General features: G+C 40.4%; 1 protein-coding gene across 8 annotated transcripts in view; it reads left to right on the top strand.

Annotated features, from left to right (window-relative positions):
* GRIK1 (glutamate ionotropic receptor kainate type subunit 1) overlaps positions 1 to 24,913 on the top strand; it is a 481,020-nt gene that overhangs the window by 294,545 nt on the left and 161,562 nt on the right. For 6 of the 8 annotated variants that reach the window (XM_055567715.1, XM_055567717.1, XM_055567716.1 and 3 more), the window contains exons 2-3: positions 8,432 to 8,599; positions 13,041 to 13,298. In XM_055567715.1, the coding sequence (XP_055423690.1) occupies positions 8,432 to 8,599; positions 13,041 to 13,298 (426 nt within the window). The remainder of the gene's footprint in view (positions 1 to 8,431; positions 8,600 to 13,040; positions 13,299 to 24,913) is intronic. The other 2 variants (XM_055567722.1, XM_055567721.1) reach the window with 1 other exon arrangement.

Below are 24,913 nucleotides of genomic sequence, written 5' to 3' on the forward strand. Positions count from 1 at the left end.
CACATATACTTAACAGATGTGTGTTGAATTGAGCAACACTTCTGTAAGCCAGAAAGTCAGAGAAAAAGATCTTTAGGGGAAATCAATGATTTGAAAGCAGATTAGGAAGCAGGTTATTAAGTATCCTTGGAAACAAAGGAAAAATAAATTTTAAAAGTATATTCAATCAATGGGACCTACAGCAAGGCTGGGTCATTTTAATATACAAATGTCTGGACCCCATTCCTTGACACAATTCTATGGGGTTATATATGAAATAAGGTCTAGAGAATGTTTGGAAACCGCTGTTTTGGATTTACCTTCTCAAAGCACTGCCTTTTGCCTACAATATTATGCTGTTGACCCTACAGCAGTAGGCTTTGTGACTATGAACAATTCTCTTGGAAGTCTACATGGAACCACGTGGTGCAAGCCACAAGTTCTGACTAGGTTTCCATCTCCCCATCACGACATCCCACTGAAGGCAACCTACCCCCTGTGTAGGGTGCAGCCATCTGTGGTTTCCAGCTGTGTCCCTGTCATCACAAAACACTACTGTCTACATCTTAACGTGAACTTCGTGCAGGAGTCTACCCAACAGAGAGAAAAATCCTGCTACCTAAGTTTTACTGCAACTTCTAGTGAACTTTTCTCTGCTTACTGTAAATCAGTATGTTATGAATTCAGAATCCTGTTGGAAGAGAATGGTACATGCATAGATGTAACTTCTGTTAAACTGTCCATCTTCAATTTCAATGCTAAGCTGCTAAGTCACTTGAGTCGTGTCCGACTCTGTGCGACCCCATAGACGGCAGCCCACCAGGCTCCCCCGTCCCTGGGACTCTCCAGGCAAGAACACTGGAGTAGGTTGCTATTTCCTTCTCCAATGCAGGAAAGTGAAAAGTGAAAGTGAAGTCGCTCAGTCGTGTCCGACCCTCAGCGACTCCATGGACTGCAGCCTTCCAGGCTCCTCCGTCCATGGGATTTTCCGGGCAAGAGTACTGGAGTGGGGGTGCCATTGCCTTCTCTGTCAATTTCAATACTCTTGGGCTAAAAAATGAAGATGATGTGTATCTGAGTCAGCAAAGACTACTGTGATAAATACCATAGACTGGGTGGTTTCAACAGCAAACATTTGTCTCTCACAGTTTGGCAGCTGGGAAGTCCAAGTGATGATGATAGCAGATCTGGTGTCTGGTGAGAACATGTTTCCTGGCTTGTAGATGGTTATCCTTCCTCCTAGCCTCACGTGATGGAGACTGCTCTTTCTTCTTCCTACAAAGATGCTCATTCCATCATTAGGGCTCCACTCTTCTGATCTCATTGCTTCCCAAAGTCCTCTCCTCCAAATATTGTCACATTAAGCCTTCAAAATATGAATTTGGAGGATCACAAACATTCAGTCTGTAGCATTCTAGCCTTGATTCTTTCAAAATTCAGGTCCTTCTCACATAAAAATGCATGTGTTTCATACCAACAGCCCCAGCATTCCAGCATTAACTCTAAAGCCCAAATCTAATCTAAACTTCATCTAAATCAGAAACGGGTGAGGCTCCAGGCAGATTTCACCCCAAGATAAAATTCTCCTCCAGCTATGAACTTGTGAAACCAAACAAGTTATTTACAAAATACAATGTTGGGACAGGCATGAAATAGTTATTCCAACCCCAGAAGGGAGAAATCAGAAAGAAGAAACAGGTGATGGATCCCAAAGAAGTCTGAACTCTATCAAGGTGTCCAAGAGAGCTCAAGCTTGGGGAATAACCCTCTTTGGCTCAATGTTCTGCCATTTGGACCCACTGCAGTAGCAAAAATCAGCCCACGGCTTGATGGAGCACTCAGCGGCCCACTGTGATGATCAGGCCACTTTACAGCTTTGCCCAAGGAGGATACACTCTCAAAGTTCCCTGAGCAGCCCTGCTCCCATATCTCCCAAGTTGCCCCATACCAAAAACAGTTTTTTTGAGTTTTAAAACTACTTTAGAATATGTGCACACATTTTATTTTTTTATACTCTTTGTCGAGTGAGCATGTGTGGTAACTTTCCTCAAGTGAGAGATGCAGAGCAGAAGGGACAGAGTCTTTCACATTAGCTTCGTTTGTACCAACATCCTTCTTCCCTGCAGAGTATAATTGTAAAAACCAAGACAAAGACCTTAGAGCCTCATGAATAAAGCCTAAATAACAACATTTATTAAGAAAAAAATGTTTTCTAGAACACAAAGAATTTTGTTGTGTATAGAATATTTGATGTGCTACCTTTATCATCCCAACCCAGGGATAAAACCTGGGTATCTTGCATTACCAGCAGATTCTTTACCACCTTCCCACCTGAACTACAAGGGAAGCCCACCTTTATCATTTTAAATGGCACCAATATTCACAAACGAAATCAGAACCTGACTCTAAATAAAACCAAGACCTTTTCTACTTTCTGACCTTTTCATATTGTTTGGACAATGCGTTCTAAATTATCATTTGTCATGACCTCAGGCTGAAAATGATGAGTGAGCTGGGAAGAAGCTGGGGGGTATATACTGATGATGACCTTTGACCCTTGTCCAAACTTCCTGTTGGTGATAAGACAGAGACTGATCCCTAACCATATTAAGAGGTTTCTGATTTTAATTCCACCATGTATGTTGGAAGAGTAAGGATTTCCTCATCAGATCAGATCAGTCTCTCAGTTGTGTCCGACTCTTTGCAACCCCATGAATTGCAGCACGCCAGGCCTCCCTGTCCATCACCAACTCCCGGAGTTCACTCAGACTCATGTCCATCGAGTCAGTGATGCCATCCAGCCATCTCATCCTCTGTCGTCCCCTTCTCCTCCTGCCCCCAATCCCTCCCAGCATCAGAGTCTTTTCCAATGAGTCAACTCTTCGCATGAGGTGGCCACCAAGCAAATCTCCAATACACTGTGCTGTGTGCTTAGTCATTCAGTCGTGTCAGACTCTTTGCAACCACATGAACTGCAGCCAGATTCCTCTGTCTGTGAGATTCTCCAAGCAAGAATAGTGGAGTGGGTTGCCATTCCCTTCTCCAGGGGATCTTCCTGACCCAGAGATCGAACCCAGGTCTCCTGCATCGAAGATATATTCTTTACTATCAGCCACCAGGGAAGCTGATACCAACTGGATGTCCTGAAATTCAACTCAATCCTGACACCATCTATCCGGAGAAAGAATTAGAATCAGATTCTCCCATACTGCAAGGTCTCCCACACTGCAGGCAGATTATCATCTGAGCTACCAGGGAAGCCCATGAACTAGATTACTGGCTTATTGAAAAGAATGTACCTGGGTAACAGCCAGATGGCAGAGATGCATAAGACAAGGTACAGGGAAAAATTATGGAGCCTCCATGACCTCTTCCAGTACCCCACTCTCTCCAAATCCCCATGTTCACCAACCCAGAAGCTCTCTGCTACTGCTGCTACTGCTAAGTCACTTCAATCGTGTCTGACTCTGTGTGATCCCATAGACTGCAGCCCACCAGACTCCCCCGCCCCGTCCCTGGCATTCTCCAGGCAAGAACACTGGAGTGGGTTGCCATTTCCTTTTCCAGTGCAAGAAAGTGAAAAGTGAAAGTGAAGTTGCTCAGTCATGTCCAACTCTTAGCGACCCCATGGACTACAGACTATCAGGCTCCTCTGTCCATGGGATTTTCCAGGCAAGAGTAGTGGAGTGGGGTGCCATTGCCTTCTCCGCAGAAGCTCTCTAAGTGCTATATTTTTGAGTTTTTATAGAAGCTCCATTACACAGGTATTGATCATTTAAATCATTAGCCATTGTCCTTTGAATTCAATCTCCAGCCCCAGTCCCCTTCCCAGAGGTCAGGAATGGGCTTGGGGGTGAGTCTGAAAGTCTTGATCCTCTAGTCATATGACTGATTCTCCTAAGAAGCAGTTTCCATCCTTAGGTATTTTCCAAAAAGCTCTTAATACAACAAAAGACATCTTTTTTGCTCTCCTCACTTAAGAAATCTCAAGTTTTAAAAGTCTGGTGCCAGAAATGAGGTCAAAGACCAAATATGTACTTTTTCTCACAAATCACAATATCACATATACCCAGGCCATGAGGAATGACTGATGATCGGTACTCAGTTTGATTCACATAAAAGAAAACAGAAAATACTTCTATGTCATTCACATAATAAAAACAGAAAAAGAAAATAGTGTATGTGAAAAATACAAATAATACTTCTTAACTTTGGGTATATATGAGGTGTGACTGTAAGTCATGAAAGTGAACATGAAAAAGCCAGGCACATGGATTTTGAGGTTTATCACCCTCCTGCGCTCCATCCGCCATGCTCTGCTTCACAGCAGTTACAGTTAAAAAAAAAAAAAAAAAGAAAGAAAGAAAGAAATCTGGTTCTTCATCTTCATTTGGTTCCTTACCTTCATTGAGGAACTCTCAAATGCCTGCTTTCTTCTCTTATGCACTGACTTGACGGAGATGATTTAGAGAAAATAAAATGATCATGGGTGAGAGGGGCCACTTAACTCTCCCTTGAACCTAAGCTACTTTCTTAGTTTTGCTTTCTCCAACCCTTCTGTGGCTCATTGAATTTTTAAGGGAAGTCGTGCTCAGCTCAGCTTAAATAATAAAAATAGAGAGAAGCATTGACCTCAGGACAAAGGGAAAGGGGGTGGAGCAGCAAAAGGAGCGAAAAGAACACAGAAGACAAACAGAGGAAGGAACAAGCTAGGTGTTCCTCCCCTGGAAACCATGGAACCCAGGCATCCAGAAGTTGACTATATGGAGAGCCCCAAACACTTGAAAGGTCTCATTGACAAGCTCACAGCTACAAATCTAAAAATAATAATAATAACAGAAGTAGTAGTAAATAACAGTAGTAGTTTAAAATAGTAATAGTAATAACACATATGTCTTTAGGTATGTGTCCCTCTAATACTTCTATCAAAGACACTGGAATTCAATTTTGTAAAATCTGCAGCTTTGGGGAGGAGAGAGGAAGTTGGCTGATGCTGAAAGAGTCTGCTTCTGTTTGAGGTCTGGCACCTTTTAATAACTTCCTCCTGTTTCTATCATATTCCACTTTCTTGGTACTTCCCCAGGCTTTTATATATCTCACTTCACTATAGGTTTTTGGTATCTGCAATCTTCTCTGAAGAAAAGATTGGGGCTTCCCCAATGGCAGTAGTAGTAAAGAACCCACCTGCCATTACAGGAGACACAAGAGTCTTGGGTTTGATCCCTGGGTAGGCAAGATCCCCAGGAGAATGGAATGGCTACCCACTCCAGTATTCTTGCCTGGAGAATCCCATGGACAGAGGACCCTGGCTGGCTACAGTCCATAGGGTCAAAAAGAGTAAGAAACAATGGAAGCAACTTAGAACTAAAGGAAAAAGGAGATAGTGGTGGGGTATTGAGCTAATGACACCATTTATAATGCTTGCTTGGTGAAGGAATGAAGGAAAATTGCCCCCAAAATGACAAAACAGAGTGTACCCTCATACCACCTAAGCACATAACAAAATCACTTAATATTCTCTTAAACTCAGGTATAGCCAGCTTTATGTAAAATACAACTATATACCAATAAACAATTTTAAAATGAAGGGGGAGTTCTACAAGTGCTGAGTCCTTTCTTTATCCTCATTATCCATGTGTGAAATGAAAGTCGCTCAGTCATGTCCAATCTTTGTGACCTGACCCCATGGACTATATATATGGTCCATGGGATTCTCCAGGACAGAATGCTGGAGTGGGAAGCCTTTTTATTCTCCAAGGGATCTTCCCAACCAGGGATCAAACCCATGTCTCCCGCATTGCAGGTGGATTCTTTACCAGCTGAGCCACCAAGGAAGCCCTATCCATGTATAATAATACTCATTTATGAGGCATGATTGAGTGTTCAGGTTACTTTCACTGCATTATACTATTCCCTTTACAGAGCAATCATCCAAGGGAAGCCCAATGTAAGCAAGGCAGCATCATTAACTTCATTAAGAGATGACATATATCATGATGTAAATATATTTATATTTATAATGAATTGAGTTTGTTAAAGACAAGGCTTTCTGATTATGAATAATTTGGGCAAAATGTGTCATATCTCTGTTCATGTTTTCATTTATGAACACGAATACACTACTTCCTACCTGTATTGTTATAAGTTTTAAATGAAATATTCATAGTGAAAGAGCTATTTTATAGAAACTTTCTTCCTGGTACTTAAAAATCTTTCTCAAAGAAAAACTAAGTGGACCAAGGTTTAGACTTCAGAACTTCTGACTATGATACAGGTATTTGTTCTTTCGTACCAGCCTGTCTCCTGCAGATTAAAGGTGCTCGCAACTTAGCCAATGATTAACTCTTCTCAACCAGGTGATCCCCAACCTTCAGGATCGGATGCCTGATGATTTGAGGTGGAGCTGATGTACCAATAGTAGAAATAAAGTGCACGGTAAATGTAATACACTTGAATCATGCCCAGATCATCGCCACTTCCACCCTTGGTCCGTGGAAAAGTTATCTTTCATGAAGCATGCCCCTGGTGCCAAGAAGTTTAGGGACTGCTGAACTATTATTGCAGGTTAAACATTTTAAGATACTTTGGTCTCTGTGAGGATATTGATTCAGTCCATCCTCTTGAGGGTCTCACCATGTTCTTGGGGAGATAGACAAGTAAACAAACAATTGCTATAACTACTGTGGAAATTCCAGCATCAAGGAGTTTCTGATCTTAAGAAGGGGCTATTCCCATTGTGGGTCATCTGTACTGTGGCAGGAAGCCACTGTACGTCCATCTTTTTCTGGTGACCAAGTGTCTACTGTGGGAGCTCACTGCATCCCTTTTGAGCATCTACTGACAGTTCTGAGAGAATCTGAAAGTCCCTCCAGCCTAGGACCTGTTTACCAGTGTCTGACAAAAAAAGAAAAAAAATGCAAAGTCAAAGAGCAGGCATTTTCCTAAGGTTAATTTCAGAATAAATGATATGATTCCACAGGAAAACATTAACAAAGCCAAGTCCTCTTCATCTGTGGTTTCTCAGAGAACAGAGAAATAATCTCCACATGCATCTCACATCATCCGTCTAAAAAACCCAGAGACATTTCCTAAGGAGCCAAAATAGTCGAATCAAACATCTTAGCTTTCAAAAATGGGCACTAGTTGATTTTTTAACACAGAAAGTCAGTTTAGAAAGAATTTGCCTCTCCATCAAATAATTTTAAATTAAAAATTACAGATGAGTATTCGTTTACTGTTCTTTCAAACTAGAGTCAAATTCATTTTCTGAAATGAGGGTCTGCCAATGAAAGCTCTTTTTCTTAGAAAGAATAATCATAGGTTGTACCTGTGCCAGTGATGTTCATAATTTTCACACTCAGATTTTTGTTTTGTTTTTGTCTGTGTTTCAAGTGGAGAGAAAACTTGAAGCATTTGCAAACCAGTCTCAATGGTGAGAGTAAACAAATAGTAGTCTACTAGTTACAAGTGTTCAGCCTTCTATGGGCACCAATGAATATGTTTTTCCAAAGAAATGAGGACTATTGATTAATCAAGGAGCAAGTTAAGTGGTCAACAGTTAAGAGCCTCTACTTTATGTTCTGTGTCTGTTGAGAATCCCAGGACAGCCCTTAAAGAACATTTAGAATGTATATTTAATAATACTTATATTGCCTTTATGAACATCAAAATCAGAGCTGAATTCTCTGATGACTGTTTAAGCACTGATATTTTATATCATTGCTTGTGATGAGGTCCTCATGTTTAAGATGGCAAAGACAGCGCATGTGTTTGTTGAGTGGAGGAACACTCAACACTCTCCAGAGATAGAATGTATGTTTGCTCTGCAACAGGATCAGTTTCTCAAAGTAACACAAAAACAGTTTTGTTTTGTTTTTTAAATCTGCCCGTGCACTTTGGAAAGTATTAGGATATGACTGCAGAATTCTGAGCCACAAGGAAGAGGGATGTTCATTTTGAAAAAAATCTAAGCGTCCATGTGACTCATTTTGACCCTACTCAACTCTGCGTGATTCTTCTGAAGTCAAGAATGTCTATTTTTTTTTTTTTAATAGAATGAGTTTCATTCTAAGGAAAGATGGTCCTACCAGGATACAGCTGAGATTGTGCTTAGGTCAACCACAGAATGATTTATGTCCACACTGTGGATAATCATCCTCCATCGAATTATCAATCATACTTGATGTGATACTAAATATTTGGAATCCATTCACCATCTGATAGGTATTGCACAGTCCAGTACTGGATTTGAAATCTTAAGCACACATATGAAGTTTTATCTGCATCTGATATGCTGATAGATGTAACTTTTAACTGGGGTTGGGATCTATTTTGACTATTCTTACTTTGATTCTTTTGGGCCTTTTGCTCATATCACTTATATTCTTCTCTTTAAAGAATGCACATGGATAATATAACTAATGCTTTTCATTCATCTCTTTTGCTTCTGCAGGAGGGATCTTTGAAACTGTGGAAAATGAACCTGTTAACGTTGAAGAATTAGCGTTCAAGTTTGCAGTCACCAGCATTAACAGAAATCGAACCCTGATGCCTAACACCACATTAACCTACGATATCCAGAAAATTAACCTTTTTGATAGTTTTGAAGCCTCACGGAGAGGTAACTACTTTCACACTTGTAAAAGCTTCTTTGGGTGATGTTTCTGATCAAGTCACCTTCTCTTTGCTACCTGCCCTTTTGCACAGTGGACATATCTGTGCCAAGGGTTTGCTGGCGATCTCAGCCCAGCATCATCTGAACCCTCCTAACGGACGTAGCCTAGTTCTGTTTCCTGGGCCTTTCTGATCAGCTTGCCCTTCAGAGCCCTCCACTCTATGATTAACTGGTTCAGCTGTGAATGGAAAATGTCAAGCTTGATCTGTTTTTCCTTCCTGAGGCTGAGATATCACCATGAAATTGTACAGTGCAGTCAAATAAAACTTTGTGGAAGGTCATACCTACTGAGCATGTGGAAATGCCCACAACACACAGACTTCACAACCTGAATTCTAGGCGGCCATGAACCACTGGGTTTACCTAGCATCCTCTCAAATATTACCTTATTCCCTTTCCGCAAGATCAGAGAAATGTGAAGATTACAAATATGGAATCATTATATTTTACACCTGAAACTATTATAATATTTTATGTCAACTATACCTCAATTTTTTAAAAAGGGAAAAATAGGAAAAAAATAATGGAACCGTGTAATAAATAAATAAAGCAGGGAAATTTATGGGATCAAAGAACATCTTTTGTGTCTGAACAGAAGACAATTTCCTAGAAAATAATCTAAGTTGCATGTAGGCTGCAAGGTTTGTCTCATGGAAAGTCTTTGATGTGGGACTTATTTACAAACCCTCCAAACACTTCCAAGATGACCCTTTCAAGCCGCATTTGATGTACTTGAAGATAGACTCTAACTAGAGAGTTGTTGGGTTTCCCTACCGGTGTTCATCTGGGAATATCACCCCAGAATATGAGGGACTCTTTCTTTTTTAGAGAAAGAAAATTAACCTTTTTGATAGTTTTGAAGCCTCACGGAGAGGTAACTATTTTCACACTTGTAAAATAGTGAAAGACACAGAAGTGGGGACTTCCCTGGTGGTACAGTGCAGGGGCTTCAGGTTTCATCCTTAGTTGGGGAACTAAGATTTCACAAGCCTCACAGTCAAAAAGCCAAAACACAAAACAGAAGCAATACTGTAACAAATTCAATAAAGACTAAAAAAGGTCCACATTAAAAAAAAAAAAAATCTTACAAGCACATACAATTAAGGGGAATACAATGAATGCCATGTTCACGCTAATTTCCAAGTAACTAAACACGGGTTGTTTCCACTTAGAGTTAACCTCATTAGGACTGCAGGGTGTGTTCACTTAATATGCTCTTCTGCCAAATTCTTGTGTCCTTTCAAAAAAAAACCTGAAATTTGCTTTCCTAGGAGTACAGGTGAAAATTGAATAGTATAGTGGTTTTCTTTAAAAATCTATAGCATCATATGAGTATAAGAATATTTCCCTTTTTAAAGATCAATAAAGTTGCAGATACTATATAGGTCAGAGTTGTCTGTGAACAAATAATAAAACTTTGTGTTTATACAGAACTTTAAAGTGTATAAGCATCTTCACATAAATTATCTCTATGAGTTAGTTAGATCTCTCTTTGTCCCTTCCTCTCTGTATCTCCTCTTTGTGTCTCTCTTTGTCTCTTCTCCCTGTCTCTCTCACACACATGCTCACATACACACTCATGCAAAACACTGTTGAATAAATATCCCCAGAAAGCCAGCCACACTTAACAATAATAATACTTCAGCCCACATAAAATCCAAACCATTTTTGTGACCTGAAGTACCTACCATATTTATAAATTAAACACTCCCAAAGCTTCTTAAAACTGGTAATTTTCTGGCAAACAGAATTCAAAAGGATTGATTTTCTGTCAAGTAATATTAGAATCCCCGAGCTAAATATTAGCAGAAATCTCAATCCACTGCCGATGCTAGACAAAACAAGAGTTCATATACTCTCATGCCTTCACTTTTTCTTGCTAGCCAGTGAAAGCACATCCAGAAAATTAGCATCTGAGGACAGTTTTCACCTATAGTATTAGAAAATTATGCCTTTATATCTTGTGTGATAATTCAGTAATGAAGAGCACAGTGTCACAAAGTTCCTTGTGAATGATTGCGTCACTAGCTGTCCCACAGATATGTGAAATATCGTTCTCAAAATTTTATGTATTAATTTTTCTCTTTAAATCAAGTCAGATAAGCTTAACAAGGCCATATATTTTTTTCTGCTTATCTTTTACTTGTGAAATGGCATTATTAGAAAAATCAACACAATTTCATTTATACATGTTGCTATTATTTAATTCATATATTCAACTATTGTTTCTCAGCAGTTCCAAATTCTTTTAAACTAGCATTAATATATAAATTTGAAATGTTTTTACACTTATGTTTAATGCCAGCATATATCTATGATAGGGCTTCCCTGGTGGCTCACACAGAAAGAATCTGCCTGCAATGCAGGAGTCCCAGGTTCAATCCCTGGGTCAGGAAGATCCCTGGAGAATGGAATGGCAACCCACTCCAGTATTCTTGCCTGGAGAATTCCATGGATGGAGGACCCTGAAGGGCTATAGTCCATGGGGTCGCAAAGAGTCAGGCACAACTGAGTGACTAACACTTTTATTTTATGAGGTTATAGAAGATAATCTGTTCCAACCTCTCTGGAAGATAATTTGGTTTATATATATCAAGAAACTTAAAAATATCAATAGCATTTAATTATAGCTAAAAATCTACTCTAAGAAAGTAATGTAAAAGAGAAAAATATAAGAACTACAATAAGTGCTTATAATATTACTTCTAATAACCAAAAATTAGGAGCAAATTAATTCAGTACCATATGTTCAGTCACTCAGTCAGTCATGTCTGACTTTGCAACCCCATGGACCATGGCTCACCAGGCTTCTCTGTCCATGGAACTTTCCAGCCAAGAATACAGGAGTGGGTTGCCATTCGCTTCTCCAGGGGATCTTCCCAACCCAGGGATCTAATCCAGGTCTCCCGCATTGCACACGGATTCTTTACCATCTGAGCCACCAGGGAAGCTCCATTCTGCATCATCAGTCAGTTCAGTCGTTCAGTCATGTCTGACTCTTTGCTACGTAGAGCTAGTTAAATAAGTAATGACACTCAGCATCATGAATTAGGCTATTCTATGCCACTAAAAATATTACTTTTGCAGAATTTATAATGACTTGAGGATAAGAGTGTTAAACTTAGTGTTGAATACAAAAAGCAATGTATCAAACTGTATCTATATCATGTTCAATTTTTAGATAAATCAGAATACCAAAATACTAGGTTGGCCAAAAAGTTCATATGGATTTTCCTACAAACTTCTACAGAAAAACCTGAACAATCTTTTTAGTCAACTCAATGTGAATTTATATTATTCGAAGTTGATGGAATTTCAGGGCTGTTTTTACTTTCTTATAATTTTCAATATTCTAAATTATATCAAGGAGTGTATATAATCTTATAATGCAAAGAAATTAATGTTAAAATTAATTTTTATGTACATATCTGCTTTATTTTGTTCAACTACATGTTGGTGAATGTTGATGTAGAAATACACCCATCCTTGAGCTGGGTCCCTGAACTCCAGTCAATTCTACCATTATCCAGAGACCCTGGCTCACTGCACTGCTTATGACATTAGTGAAAAGGTGAAAATTGAGTCACTCAGTTGTGTCCAACTCTTTGCGACCCCCTGGACTATACTGTCCATGGAATTCTCCAGGCCAGAATACTGGAGTGGGTGGCCTATCCCTTCTCCAGGGAATCTCCCCAACCCAAGAATCCAATCAGGTCTCCTGCATTGCAGGCAGATTCTTTACCTGCTGAGCTACCAGGAAAGCCCTGGTAGTGGGTTCATGACATTAGTGGGTTGAACCACATATCTTCTAAGAGCCTTTTAAGCTATGATAACCTATTATTCTGTAATTAATTAAGTACCAGTATCACTGAGCATTCTTTTGCAAGACCTCTTTTCTGAATTTTGGGAAGGACTAGAACTAAAGTACTCTGCAGCCACCCAGAGAAGTTTCTGATTCAGTGACAATGTTAGTTATCTTCACTGCCACATTGTCACATGACAGAACTGAATTCATGACATTCACTTGGCCAATGGCTTATAGCCACTCTGAGCGCTTCTGGGTGGCATCACACCAATCAAGAGATTAAACTCCATCTGATTAAAAGTAATGAAGTGAGACCAACAACTCATTTTTGTTTGCAGGGCATTGGCCCTGTGATGTGTTGCTAATCATTTCAACATCTGCATCTCTACTATTTAGTATCTTAGGGATGTTGGAAGTTGGATTAAGCATGTTTCCTCAACACACAGATGGAGAGTGGAAGAAAGTTTCAATAGTGCAAATGAGGAACCATGAAAGGGGAGATGAAATTCACAGAGCTCTCTCTCTTTCTCTCTCCCTATCCCCTCTTCCCCTCTCCACTCTCTCCTTGTCTGTGGACATCAGCATGTGACCAGCTGGCGCTTGGAGTGGCTGCTCTCTTTGGTCCTTCCCATAGCTCCTCTGTCAGTGCTGTGCAGTCTATTTGCAACGCTCTCGAGGTTCCACATATACAGACTCGCTGGAAACACCCCTCCGTGGACAACAGAGACCTGTTTTACATCAACCTCTACCCCGATTATGCGGCTATCAGCAGGGCGGTCTTGGATCTGGTCCTCTACTACAACTGGAAGACAGTGACCGTGGTGTATGAAGATAGCACAGGTATGGGACTCACACAAGCCCTCACCTGGCCATATGTGGTTGGCATAAAGGGAGCCAGAGTATTCTCTAGACATTGACTCATCAGGCAGAGTGCATGAAGATGGTTTTTTATATGAAGCTAATTGAGCATTCTAGTTTGAACCAGTTGATGCTGCTGCCTGCTGCCAAGTCGCTTCAGTTGGGTCCGACTCTGTGCGACCCCATGGACTGCAGCCTATCAGGCTTCTCTGTCCATGGGATTCTCCAGGCAAGAACACTGGAGTGGGTTGCCGTTTCCTTCTCCAATGCATGAAAGTGGAAAGTGAAAGTGAAGTCACTCAGTCGTGTCTGACTCTTAGCAACCCCATGGACTGTAGCCCACCAGGCTCCTCCATCCATGGGATTTTCCGGGCAACAGTACTGGAGTGGAGTGCCATTGCCTTCTCTGAATCAGTTGATAGCTGGTTCCTATCAACTCCCCAAAGGGTTGATCCTTTCTGATGACCCTTTCATCATCAAACTTAAGGGCACTTTAAGAAAAAAGAAATATCACCTTATTAACATATGTTGTAATCTAATCTGAATAGTAATGGTGCAATTTAATGTATCCAGCTCCATTAAGAATATGACCATGGTTCCATTGTTAAATAAAACAGATAAAGTTTGGAAACAACCACTTCAAAGTACGATTCCAATTCAATAAGTAGCTATGTAAATGTCTTGAAAAGTTTCTAAGGTAGGTATAGCAACTGTACTCCAATAAAAATTAATAAAAAATTAAGTACATCAACAGAAGAATCCAGTTAGAGGTTGTATTGATAGATCTGATCATTTCATGGGGAAAGGACTAGGAACCCTAGTAATGAGTCCTTAATGAAGCTCGCTTTGTTTCACCTGCTAACTTTAAGGTGAAGGACAGACACGTGCTGAGCACCTCCCTAGACATTTCTCTGACCTTACCCAGTTGGAAGTATTGGGTAAGGTACCTTCCCCCCTTGCCTTCTGTTTACATTTTGAGGTTTGCTGGAGTTAAAGACCCCTTTCATGCAGTTTAAATTCTGCCAGTAACACTTCCCACATAGGAAAGTCCAAGTCCTTCTAATTTAAAGCTCTTCACCATCTAACCATTCTCATCTTCATTAATCCAAGTACTAACTGAGCTACATCCCCGGTTCTCTTACATCGTTTCTTAAATACCCCCAAGTCCATCCCAAATCTTTCTTTCTGAGGCTGGCCCCTCACTTTGGAAGGTCTGCCATGTAAGCTCCAAGGTGGTAAGTTCCCACACTCTCCATGATCACACTCAACTCCCCTTTCTTTCTAAAGCTCTCTGAGACCACCTGGGAGTTAACAGCACATTATAAATATAAGCATTATATTACATGCTCTCATGATCTGTTTAAATGTTTATGAGACTAGAAATTCCAAAAAGTTGGAATTTTATCTTATTTTTAAAATCTGCTACCTAGCACTATACGCCTAGTCCTGGCATATAGGGAAGTGCTTAGTAATTACGTGTGAAAATAATAATACTATTTTCTTTCTGGAATTATTTTTCAAGAATAGAAATTATCTCCTTTCCTTAATCTATACATTTGGTAGTAAGGCTAATAAAATTATCAGCAAAAATTAACCAAACCAAACATTTCTAAACTTTTTAATAGTATCTCACTTTTTTACTCTTTCTCACCAGATACTAGCATTTATGGATATTGTTCCTCAGAAGATGAACAAGGAGCCTCCTCTATTTGGCACTAAACTCTGTTTCCATTTTCAGCTGTCAGATAAAAGTGACTTTTGTGGTTGGAAATATGCATTTATGTATTTTCTTATACCTCATCTCATTTTAGAAAGAAGTAAACTAGTTGACTGTATATACAATTTATAAATGCCAAATTCAAAACAGTCCTACTAGGAAGGATAAGCCACAGGCAGTGGCAGTGGCTTCTTAGAGCGTCACCTGCTTGCTGTGAAGGAAGAAAACATATTAACAAATGAACTCCATACGTATACTTAAAGAGCCTTATGATATACATTATATTGTATACTGGTATAGTAAGACCTTTCATGTTGTCTACCTTTGTACATAGAGAATTCCATGAGTTAATAAAATAATGCTATTGACGGAGAAGCCTGGTGGGCTGCAGTCCATGGGGTCACAAACAGTTGGACACGACTGAAGCGACTTAGCAGCAGCAGCAGCAGCACACTCTTTAGCATAATTTTCTCTCATTATTTCTACCATTTCCAGCAAAACAGGACCATCTAAAAGGAAAACAAATCAATGAATAATATTGTGGCAGCTGGATTTAATTTAACTAAAGGTGTGGGCATAACTTGTAGACTGCAAATTGTATTGAGAAAAACTGTAATTTGCAAAAGGATAATACAAAAGTTGATATCCTAACCACCCTTTAGATTTCGAGTGAGTTCCCACAACTGACAGCCATTTTGCATAGAGGAAATTTGAACTATCATTTCTATTACCTTTAAAAAGAAACTGAAATCTCTTCATTCCTATTGAGTTCACCTGAGCACAGTTGCTCATTAAATACTTACTAAAATTGAAAAATCCGAAATGAGTGTGTGTTTGCCCATTAAGTTAGAGGTGATTCATGGTAAAATGATTTTGCTCACAAAGACATTAAAAATGTAAATGAATAATCAATTGAGCCATTAAATTGGAACCCAGAGAATAAACAGGTCAACTGAGATCAATAACAGCAGACATCTTTTGACTCTGAGTGGGTTTAATACTGCTTGACTCAGGGATTTGGTTGCCGTAATTATCAAGCCATAAAAAGGAGAAAACTTACTAAACCTGAAGGAAAAGAAAGGACTTAGGTGTGCTCAGCACCCGCCCTTACACCAGAATTAAGTACCTATTAAAGACAGCACTTCATTGGGATTTGTTTAGGAGTTTGTTAAATAGCCTGAAGCCAGCGCAGATGTCTATGGGACTAAATGGTCCATAACTCCCATTGAAGTCAACGGGAACACTGTGCGTGTCTCTGAGGACAAAGTCCAAATCACTATATACTAGTAGGCAGAATTCTGTCCTGTAGAAGAGCAAGTGTAGAGAGACCCCAGAGAACAGTTATGGAGAGTGAAGTTTTGCCTCACTTCCTCTCTCTCTCTCTCTCTCTCTGTTGCCGGGATGTTCTTCCCCATCAGTCACCTACTTCTCTCTGACTCCCACACTTACCCTAGGCAATGGGAAACTGCTGCTCATTGGTCATCCCCTCTGTTTCATTAGACCCCTGGTGGAAGCCTGGATTCCATCCCTCCACACGCATCAAAAAGAGCTGAGATGCTGAGCACCAAATCAGTGTGGAGAATATTCAGCAGTTTCTGCTTTCTCACGGCCAATGTTAGTGAAATGTAACCACTGTCAGTTCTGTAGAACAAGGGCATGCAAACTTTTTTCTCAAAGGGGCTAGATACTAATACTCTATAGTTCAGGTTTTATGAGCCATAGTGCCTTGGTCACAACTATTGTGCTGATGTAGCAAGAAAACAGTCACAGACAGTACAGAAACAGTATCAGTCCAGTTCAGGTCAGTTGCTCAGTCATGTCCGACTCATTGCGACCCCATGAATCACGGCACGCCAGGCCTCCCTGTCCATCACCAACTCCCGGAGTTCACTCAGACTCATGTCCATCGAGTCAGTGATGCCATCCAGCCATCTCATCCTCTGTCGTCCCCTTCTCCTCCGGCCCCCAATCCCTCCCAGCATCAGAGTCTTTTCCAATAAGTCAACTCTTCGCATGAGGTGGCCAAAGTACTGGAGTTTCAGCTTTAGCATCATTCCTTCCAAAGAAATCCCAGGGCTGATGTCCTTCAGAATGGACTGGTTGGATCTCCTTGCAGTCCAAGGGACTCTCAAGAGTCTTCTCCAATACCACAGTAGTGTGTTCTAATAAACCTTTGGGATTCCCTAATAGCTCAGTTGGTAAAGAATCTGCCTGCGATGCAGGAAACCCCAGTTCGATTCCTGGGTGGGGAAGATCCACTGGAGAAGGGATAGGCTACCCACTCCAGTATTCTTGGGCTTCCCTTGTAGCTCAGCTGGTAAAGAATCTGTCTGCAATGCCAGAGACCTGGGTTCAATCCCTGGGTTGGGAAAATCCCCTGGAGAAGGGAAAGGCTACCCACTCCAGTATTCTGGCCTGGAGAATTCCATAGACTGTAAAGTTCATGGGGTTGCAAAGAGCTGGACACAACTGAGCGACTGGCACTGCACTAATAAACCTTTATTTACAACGAATAAGGAAGCCAGTGTGGTTGGATTACGGAGAGGGAAGATGTGACTCTGTCACACTTGTGGGCCTTAAAGATCATGGAGGGCTTTGTAGATTATTGGAACAAGCTTCAGTTCCTCATGAAATGGGCAACCATTGCAGAGTTTTCAGAAAAGGAGTGACATGATCAAATTTATATCATAAAAAGATCAGGCTGGGCTTTGTATAATAAAATGACATAGAGAGGCAAGGATAAAATCGGTGGCTCCTACTGAAATCAAGGCAAGAGATGAAAGTGATAGCAATAGAGGAGTGAGGAATGGTCAGATACTGGAAGTATTTTGATGTTGAGCTAGCATAATGCTCTGAGGGAGTGTAGGCTGGATGAAATAGAGGAGTCAAAGATAACTAAGCTTTTCGGCCTGAGCCAAAGGATGGAGTTACCTTTGCCTGAGATGGGAAAGGTATATATGGAAATAGTTTGGATAAATAAGGAGCAGGGGTTCAGTCATAAATCTGTTCTTTGATTTTGCAATGTCTAGTAGACCTTCGCATGTAGTTGAGGAGTAGGCAGTTAATATATGAATCTGGAGTTCAGGAATGTAGTGGACACTGGGATACAAACTCAAGGGTCCTCAGGATATTGGTGGAACTAAATGAGGCCATCAGTTAAGTCAGTTCCATCCAGATATGTTCATAAAACATAGTACTTAAGATTTTTTTTTATCCATGGTTGCCTTACGTCATTTTTTCAACACATCAGAGCATGAAATTTATAAAATGCAGCCTACAATAAAGAAGTATTATCTGTCACTTACTTAAAACATAGTCTCAAAGTTTTACAATGAGGATTCATTTGAAATAATCTAACATATATAAAAATGTCAATGATGGAAAGAAACACTGAATCTAGAAAGAAAACCCAAGAAAAATGACAACCGCAAAAATTACAATGACTAAAGTCTCGAAGTGCTGACTGATTGCCAAGCACTGTTCTAATTATTGAATGTAATTAACTCATTCAAAATGCTCAACCACCCTGTAAGTAAGTGTAATAGCTACTCTTCGGCTATATTTAAACAGTGACTTGGGTTTGTTATGCCTATGGTATTTTCCTTCATTTCCCCAAAGAAAATAGAAATATACTATATAGAAGCAAGAACCTACAAAGGTCTAAAGTTTGGACTTGAAGAAAATTAAACATTTTGACATAGGTGGTCAAGCCAAAAAATAAACAAGCAGTACCAAGTAAAGGAATAAGTGAAATTTTCACCTTAGCAATCATAATTTACATCTCTCTGTTGTTATGATCACCTGTGCTAGCCAAAACACTCTGCTACACACCCTCCTACAATCCTACCTGAAGTAGTTGGAGAATGGAAAATCCTGGGCTCTCAGTACCAACACGATTATATATTACAGTTCTTTTCCTTCTGCCCTTACTCTTTCTACCCTTTCTGTTTTCCCACTCTAATCCTCTGACCAGAACCCATTCAAATTTTCAGATTTCTGCTCAGGAAACCAATCTTTAGATATTTCATGGTGACTTTTTATTTTTAGCTACCATTGATATTAGCCAGAATTCAGGACCAAAACATACTGGTGGAGCTAAGTAGCACATAGTTAATCTTGAATATTTTGACTAGATTCTTCTATGGGGCTCTTGTCCATTAAGAGACACAATTTTTCTTTCAGGCAGTCTTTAGCCTTTTTTGATGCCCTTTTGAAAAACTGTACATATGAATATCTGCACTTAAAAGTGCTGTATTTCCCCAGGTAATTCATTCACTTACCCCTCTCCATTTCTCAGTCTGGTTTTTTCCTCCCCTCTGGAGAGTATATAGATCCCCTTAAGAATCCTATTAGATTTGGATATATTAATATACCAACATGTTTGTGAAATGCCATTTTGCATGTTTCCAAGTTCACATGAAGATGAAATTAATATTTAAACTGTGTGATCTTATCTTTGGGTCCCATCACATTCATTTTTATGACATCAAATCCACTGATGTGGTACATGTAAACGAACAGGGAATTGGATTAAGACTCCAGAAAACCTAGGTACCTTTCCTTTGAACTGCTGCTCATTAAATATAACTGGAGCTGTCCAAAAATGGATTGAGCTGCAAAAAGTGAGGTAGAAAATTTCTCAAACTAATAGGTGTTCAGCGGCAGCTGTGTAGAGGGGATTCATGCATCAAGGAGGGGTTTGACCTTTAAGGTCTCTTCCAATGCCTGGCATCTGTGACTCATTTTCAGGGCCAATTCAAACAATTAACCTCCCTCTACCTCACTTTCCTTACTGTAAAATAGTACTGACACCTAACCACCACAGAGGTATCTTCTGAGGTTTACTGAGCTATTTATAAGACATGTCGGATACTTCATAAGAAGGGGTGATGCAAATAGCAAACTTTATTATTATTTAAGGAGAAGGCAGGGGAATTTTTAAACTTCTACTGGAAATAGCAGGTTCTTTTTTTCTCCTCCATATGCTCTACCTGTTCCCAGAGTTGATGTGCATGCAAATCAGCATTTTTCTGTGTCATGTCTGAGTACACAGAGCAGATAGATGGCCCAAGAAAGTGTTTAGAATTGGCCACTTGGATACTTTTGAAACTTATCTCTACGTGCAGAGCCCAGCTCAAACTCATAGGGAATAAACAGGCTCCCTGTTCTCAAGCAAACACTCTTCAATCCACAGGTGCAGTTTACCATCATTGCATTGCTGGAGGTGGGAGTGGAGGAAGGAGGCTCATGGTTTGTCTTTTTATTGAGAAAGATTTGAACTTAGAGAAAAATGGCCAGAAATAGACAGTGACCTCCTATACCTCCTACATCTAAGCTTAGCACCTGCCATCATTTGCCCTGGGCTTCCTGGTGGCTCAGATGGTAAAGTGTCCGCCTGCAATGCGGGAGACCTGGGTTTGATCCCTAGGTTGGGAAGATCCCCTGGAGAAGGAAATGGCAATCCACTCCAGTAATCTTGCCTGGAAATTTTTCCATGGACATGGATGGAGGAGTCTGGGAGACTACAGTCCATGGGATCACAACGAGTCAGACACAACTGAGCAACTTCACTTCACCTCATCATTTGCCCACATTTGATTTAATACTCGACGAGTCTCTCAGTGCAAAAGCAGCAACAATAACAAGTAGCAGTGTTGTTGAACTATTTGAAAGTAAGTGGCAGACAGCATGACTATTTTACTTCTAAATAAATTAGTGTATTTTCCTAAGACCAAGGATCTTCCATTTTTATAATCACACTACAATGATAAAATATAGGAAGCAACACTGATACAGTTTTTATACATCAATATCAATATTAATATCAATACAGATATATGATATGCCAGTTTCTCTAATTATCCCAATTACATTTTTTAAAAATTCAGGATCTCTCATTGCATTTATTTGTCATGTCCTTTTAGTCTCCTTTGGTCTAAAGCAATTTGACTTTTCCTTGTCTTTCATGACTTTAACATTTTTGAAGAGTCCACAGCAATTTTACCTTAGAATGTCCCTCAGTTAGGTTTGTTTGGTTGCCTCCATTTCTGCATTTTTAAGGTTTCTGAAGTGTCCCTGGGCTTCCTGGGTGGCTCAGTGGTAAAGAATCCTTCTGTAGTGCAGGAGACACCAATTTGATCCCTGCGTTAGGCAGATCCCCTGGAGAAGGAAATGGCAAGCCACTCCAGTATTCTTGCCTGGGAAATCCCATGGACAGAGGAGTCTGGAGTGCTACAGTCCATGGGGTCACAAACAGTCAGACATGACAGAGTGACTAAACAATGACAAACTACTGCAGTGTGCTAGAAAACCCATCACCATTGCCAGGGTTTGCCTGCACCCTTACCATTCTCTCCAACTGGACTCCAATTCTGGAAGTACTGGGTGACTTGGGCAGGGCTGTCATTCACACATAGGAGGACCATTAGCAGAATTAGGAAGTGAAGCGAAGTCAAGTCACGTCCAACTCTTTCTGACCCCATGGACTATGCAATCCATGGAATTCTCCCAGCCAGAATACTGGAGTTGGTAGCTGTTCCCTTCTCCAGGGGATCTTACCAACCAAGGAATCCAACTGGGGTCTCCTGCATTGCAGGTGGCTTCTTTACCAACTGCGCTATCAGGGAAGCCCAGCAAAATTAGTAGTGTCCAAATCAATAGAGAAGGCAATGGCAACCCACTCCAGTACTCTTGCCTGGAAAATCCCATGGACAGAGGAGCCTAGTAGGCTGCAGTCCATGGGGTCGCTAAGAGTCAGACACAACTAAGCGACTTCACTTTCACTTTTCACTTTCCTGCATTGGAGAAGGAAATGGCAACTCACTCCAGTGTTCTTGCCTGGAGAATCTGAGGGACGGGGAAGCCTGGTGGGCTGCTGTCTATGGGGTCGCACAGAGTCAGACACGACTGAAGCAACTTAGCAGCAGCAGCAGCAGTCCAAATCAATTATCTTTCCCTGAAGTAATGACTAGTTTAAAAACAAGTTTTAACTTCTTTACAATGAAATGTAAACAATTAATGGATTGCTGCAAAATGCAAACAAAAGGGAAGGCTTTCTCTAAATTTTTGCCTCCTGTGAACTAAAAAAGCCTTTTGAATTGTAAATTCTGCTGTTTGTTAATGAGGGCAGAAAGGTTGTTTTTTCTTTTTTGAAAGCAAACAATTGCTTTGGAAGAGAAATATAAACCTCCCCTTCCTTGCCCTTTATTCTTTCTACATCTTGGGTCTGTAATCTTTAAATCTGCTGATCCTCTCTTTCCTGAGGGAAATTCACCTGTATATGGACAAAAATGAGTAAATTAGGGTTTAGTAGTGAGTTTCTCCAAGATAAATTTAGTCCAGTTAAAAGCTAGTCTTTTGTGTGGAGTTCTCCTTTCTCTTCTATTGGTATTAAACCTTTCTTTTATGAAACAATTGTGAAACCTCACGGTTACCTTTTTGGAGGAGGAGGGAGCCTGTTTATTAATGGACTCATTTCCCAAATAAAGGCTGAATGTTTTATGCTGGTCTAAAGTTCTTTTTTTCTCTCTATTTATTTACACAGATAATTATTTATATAGTTAGTTAGTCATTCAGTCAGTTAAATATTTGATCTTATTAAGCAGTCAGAAGTGGACCTGGCTTTATGCCCTGGATCTGCCACCCAGTAGCCATACTCAGCATTAAGAAACCTGAGATCATGCCATCGGGTCCCATCACTTCTTGGCAAATAAAAGGGGAAAAAGTGGAAGCAGGGACAGATTTTCTCTTCTTAAGCTCTAGAATCACTGCAGGTGGTGACTGCAGCCATGAAATTAGAAGACAATTGCTTCTTGGAAGGAATGCTATGACAAACCTAGATGGTGCATTAAAAAGTAAAGACATTACTTTGCCAACAAACTCCTTATGGTCAAAGCTATGTTTTTTTCAGTAGTCATGTACAGATGTGAGAGTTAGACCATAGAGAAGACTGAACACCTAAGAATTGATGCTTTCAAATTATGGTGCTGGAGAGGACTCTTGAGAGTCCCTTGGACAGCAAGGAGAACAAACAAGTCAGTCCTAAGGGAAATCAACTCTCAATACTCATTGCAAGGACTGATGTTGAAGCTGAAGCTCCAGTACTTTGGCCACCTGATGAGAACATGTTGCCAACTCATTAGAAAAGACCCTGATGCTGGGAAAGACTGAAGGCAAATGGAGAAGAGGGCAGCAGAGGATGAGATGATTAGATAGCATCACTGACTCAGTGAACATGAGCTTTAGCAAATTCAGGGAAACAGTGGAAGACAGGGAAGCAAAGAGTTGGACATGACTCTTTGGACATGACCATGGGGTCACAAAGAGTTGGACATGACTTAGTGACTGAATAACAGCAAGCCTTAACACAAGGTTGAGTAAGCTGGTCCAGCCCCAATTAGCCTTGGGTCATAATTTATGAAATTAAGTAATAAGAGATGTCCATGTACATCACAAGATTTGATGGAATGAAATCCTTCTATGGGCTGTGAAGATCTTAAAGCAAGATGTGTTCATGTGTTTCCAACTCTTAGTGTGGTACTTGGCATACAGTGAACAGCCAGGAAATGTTTTCCCATAAACATGAATGAATGAAGGGAGAGAAAGCATTCAACTTTAAAGGCTCTTAATGTGTCTAAGTCATCATGATAGGAAGATGCACTTCAAGACTGACATTCCATTTAGCAAAGAACAAAAGAGCAGCTTGTGGCAGCATATGAAATGAAATTCTTAAAATTTTTGCTCATTTTATTTAAAGACCACATTGATCTCCCTTGTGGCCATGCTCAAATTAAAAAAAAAATCTGGTTATAAAGCAAGAGGGCAATAGGGAAAAAAAAATTATGGGAGAGACTCACAAGCAGCCTAGAGTAAAGAAGAAAGGAGATTGGGTACCTCTTTCAACTTTTTCCCCATCCCATCAAATAATCCAAAGTTATATGTGTTCCCTCAAGCATCAACAAATTTGTATTTGCAATGCATGATGGTGACATGGAAAGACTGAGAGCTGGACCCATAGGCAATTTGAATCCATGGCTCCTCCTATCTTTGTAACCATGAGTAAGTTACTTCATTGCTCTGAGCCTTGATTTTCGTATGTGAATTAATGAAGATGATAACACTTTCTTCATAGGGTTATTGTGAAGAGGAACAAATACACAAGTCAGGGTGCTCAGTTTTCTTCCATTAGTTACCCACCAGGTGCTCAGGACAAGTGATTCTGGAAGTAAGAGGACAAGTAACCCATCTGTGCTTGTGTGTGTTAGTGCTCAGTCGTGTCCGACTCTCTGTGACCCCACAGATCGTACAGCCCGTGGGTATAGCCCATGGCTCCTCTGTCCATGGGATTCTCCAGGCAAGAATACTGGAGTGGTTTGCCACTTCCCCCTCCAAGGTATCTTCCAAACCCAGGGATCGAACTGGCATCTCCTGTGTCCACTGCATCGCAGGCAGATTCTTTACCTACTGAACCATTGAGCCACTGAGGAAGTAGGTGAGGTAATTGGGAGCCTTCAACCACATCAGTACCTGGGAGCCTTCAATCACACTGATTTGAAAGAATCAAGTTCCCAGGAAGTCAAAAAATTAAGAAGGATAATGAGCACTAAATTTTGATATGATTCTATACCTCCTTCTTTCCTTGCACTGGTTCATTTAACCCTGAAGAGTAACTTTCTCTCAAATTTTCTGTACTTCAGAACCACACCTACCCAAGGTATGAGAGAACTCATAGCATCATAGATATAAAAATGTAGCTTCTAGGGGAAAGGGTAAAAGTGAGAGTGTTAGTCGCTCAGTCATGTCCGACTCTTTGTGACTCCATGGAGTGTAGCCCACCAGGCTCCTCTGTCCGTGGGATTTCCCAGGCAAGAATACTGGAGTG

The sequence above is a fragment of the Bubalus kerabau genome, chromosome 2 (genome assembly GCF_029407905.1).
Source record: "Bubalus kerabau isolate K-KA32 ecotype Philippines breed swamp buffalo chromosome 2, PCC_UOA_SB_1v2, whole genome shotgun sequence".
Taxonomy (NCBI): domain Eukaryota; kingdom Metazoa; phylum Chordata; class Mammalia; order Artiodactyla; family Bovidae; genus Bubalus; species Bubalus kerabau.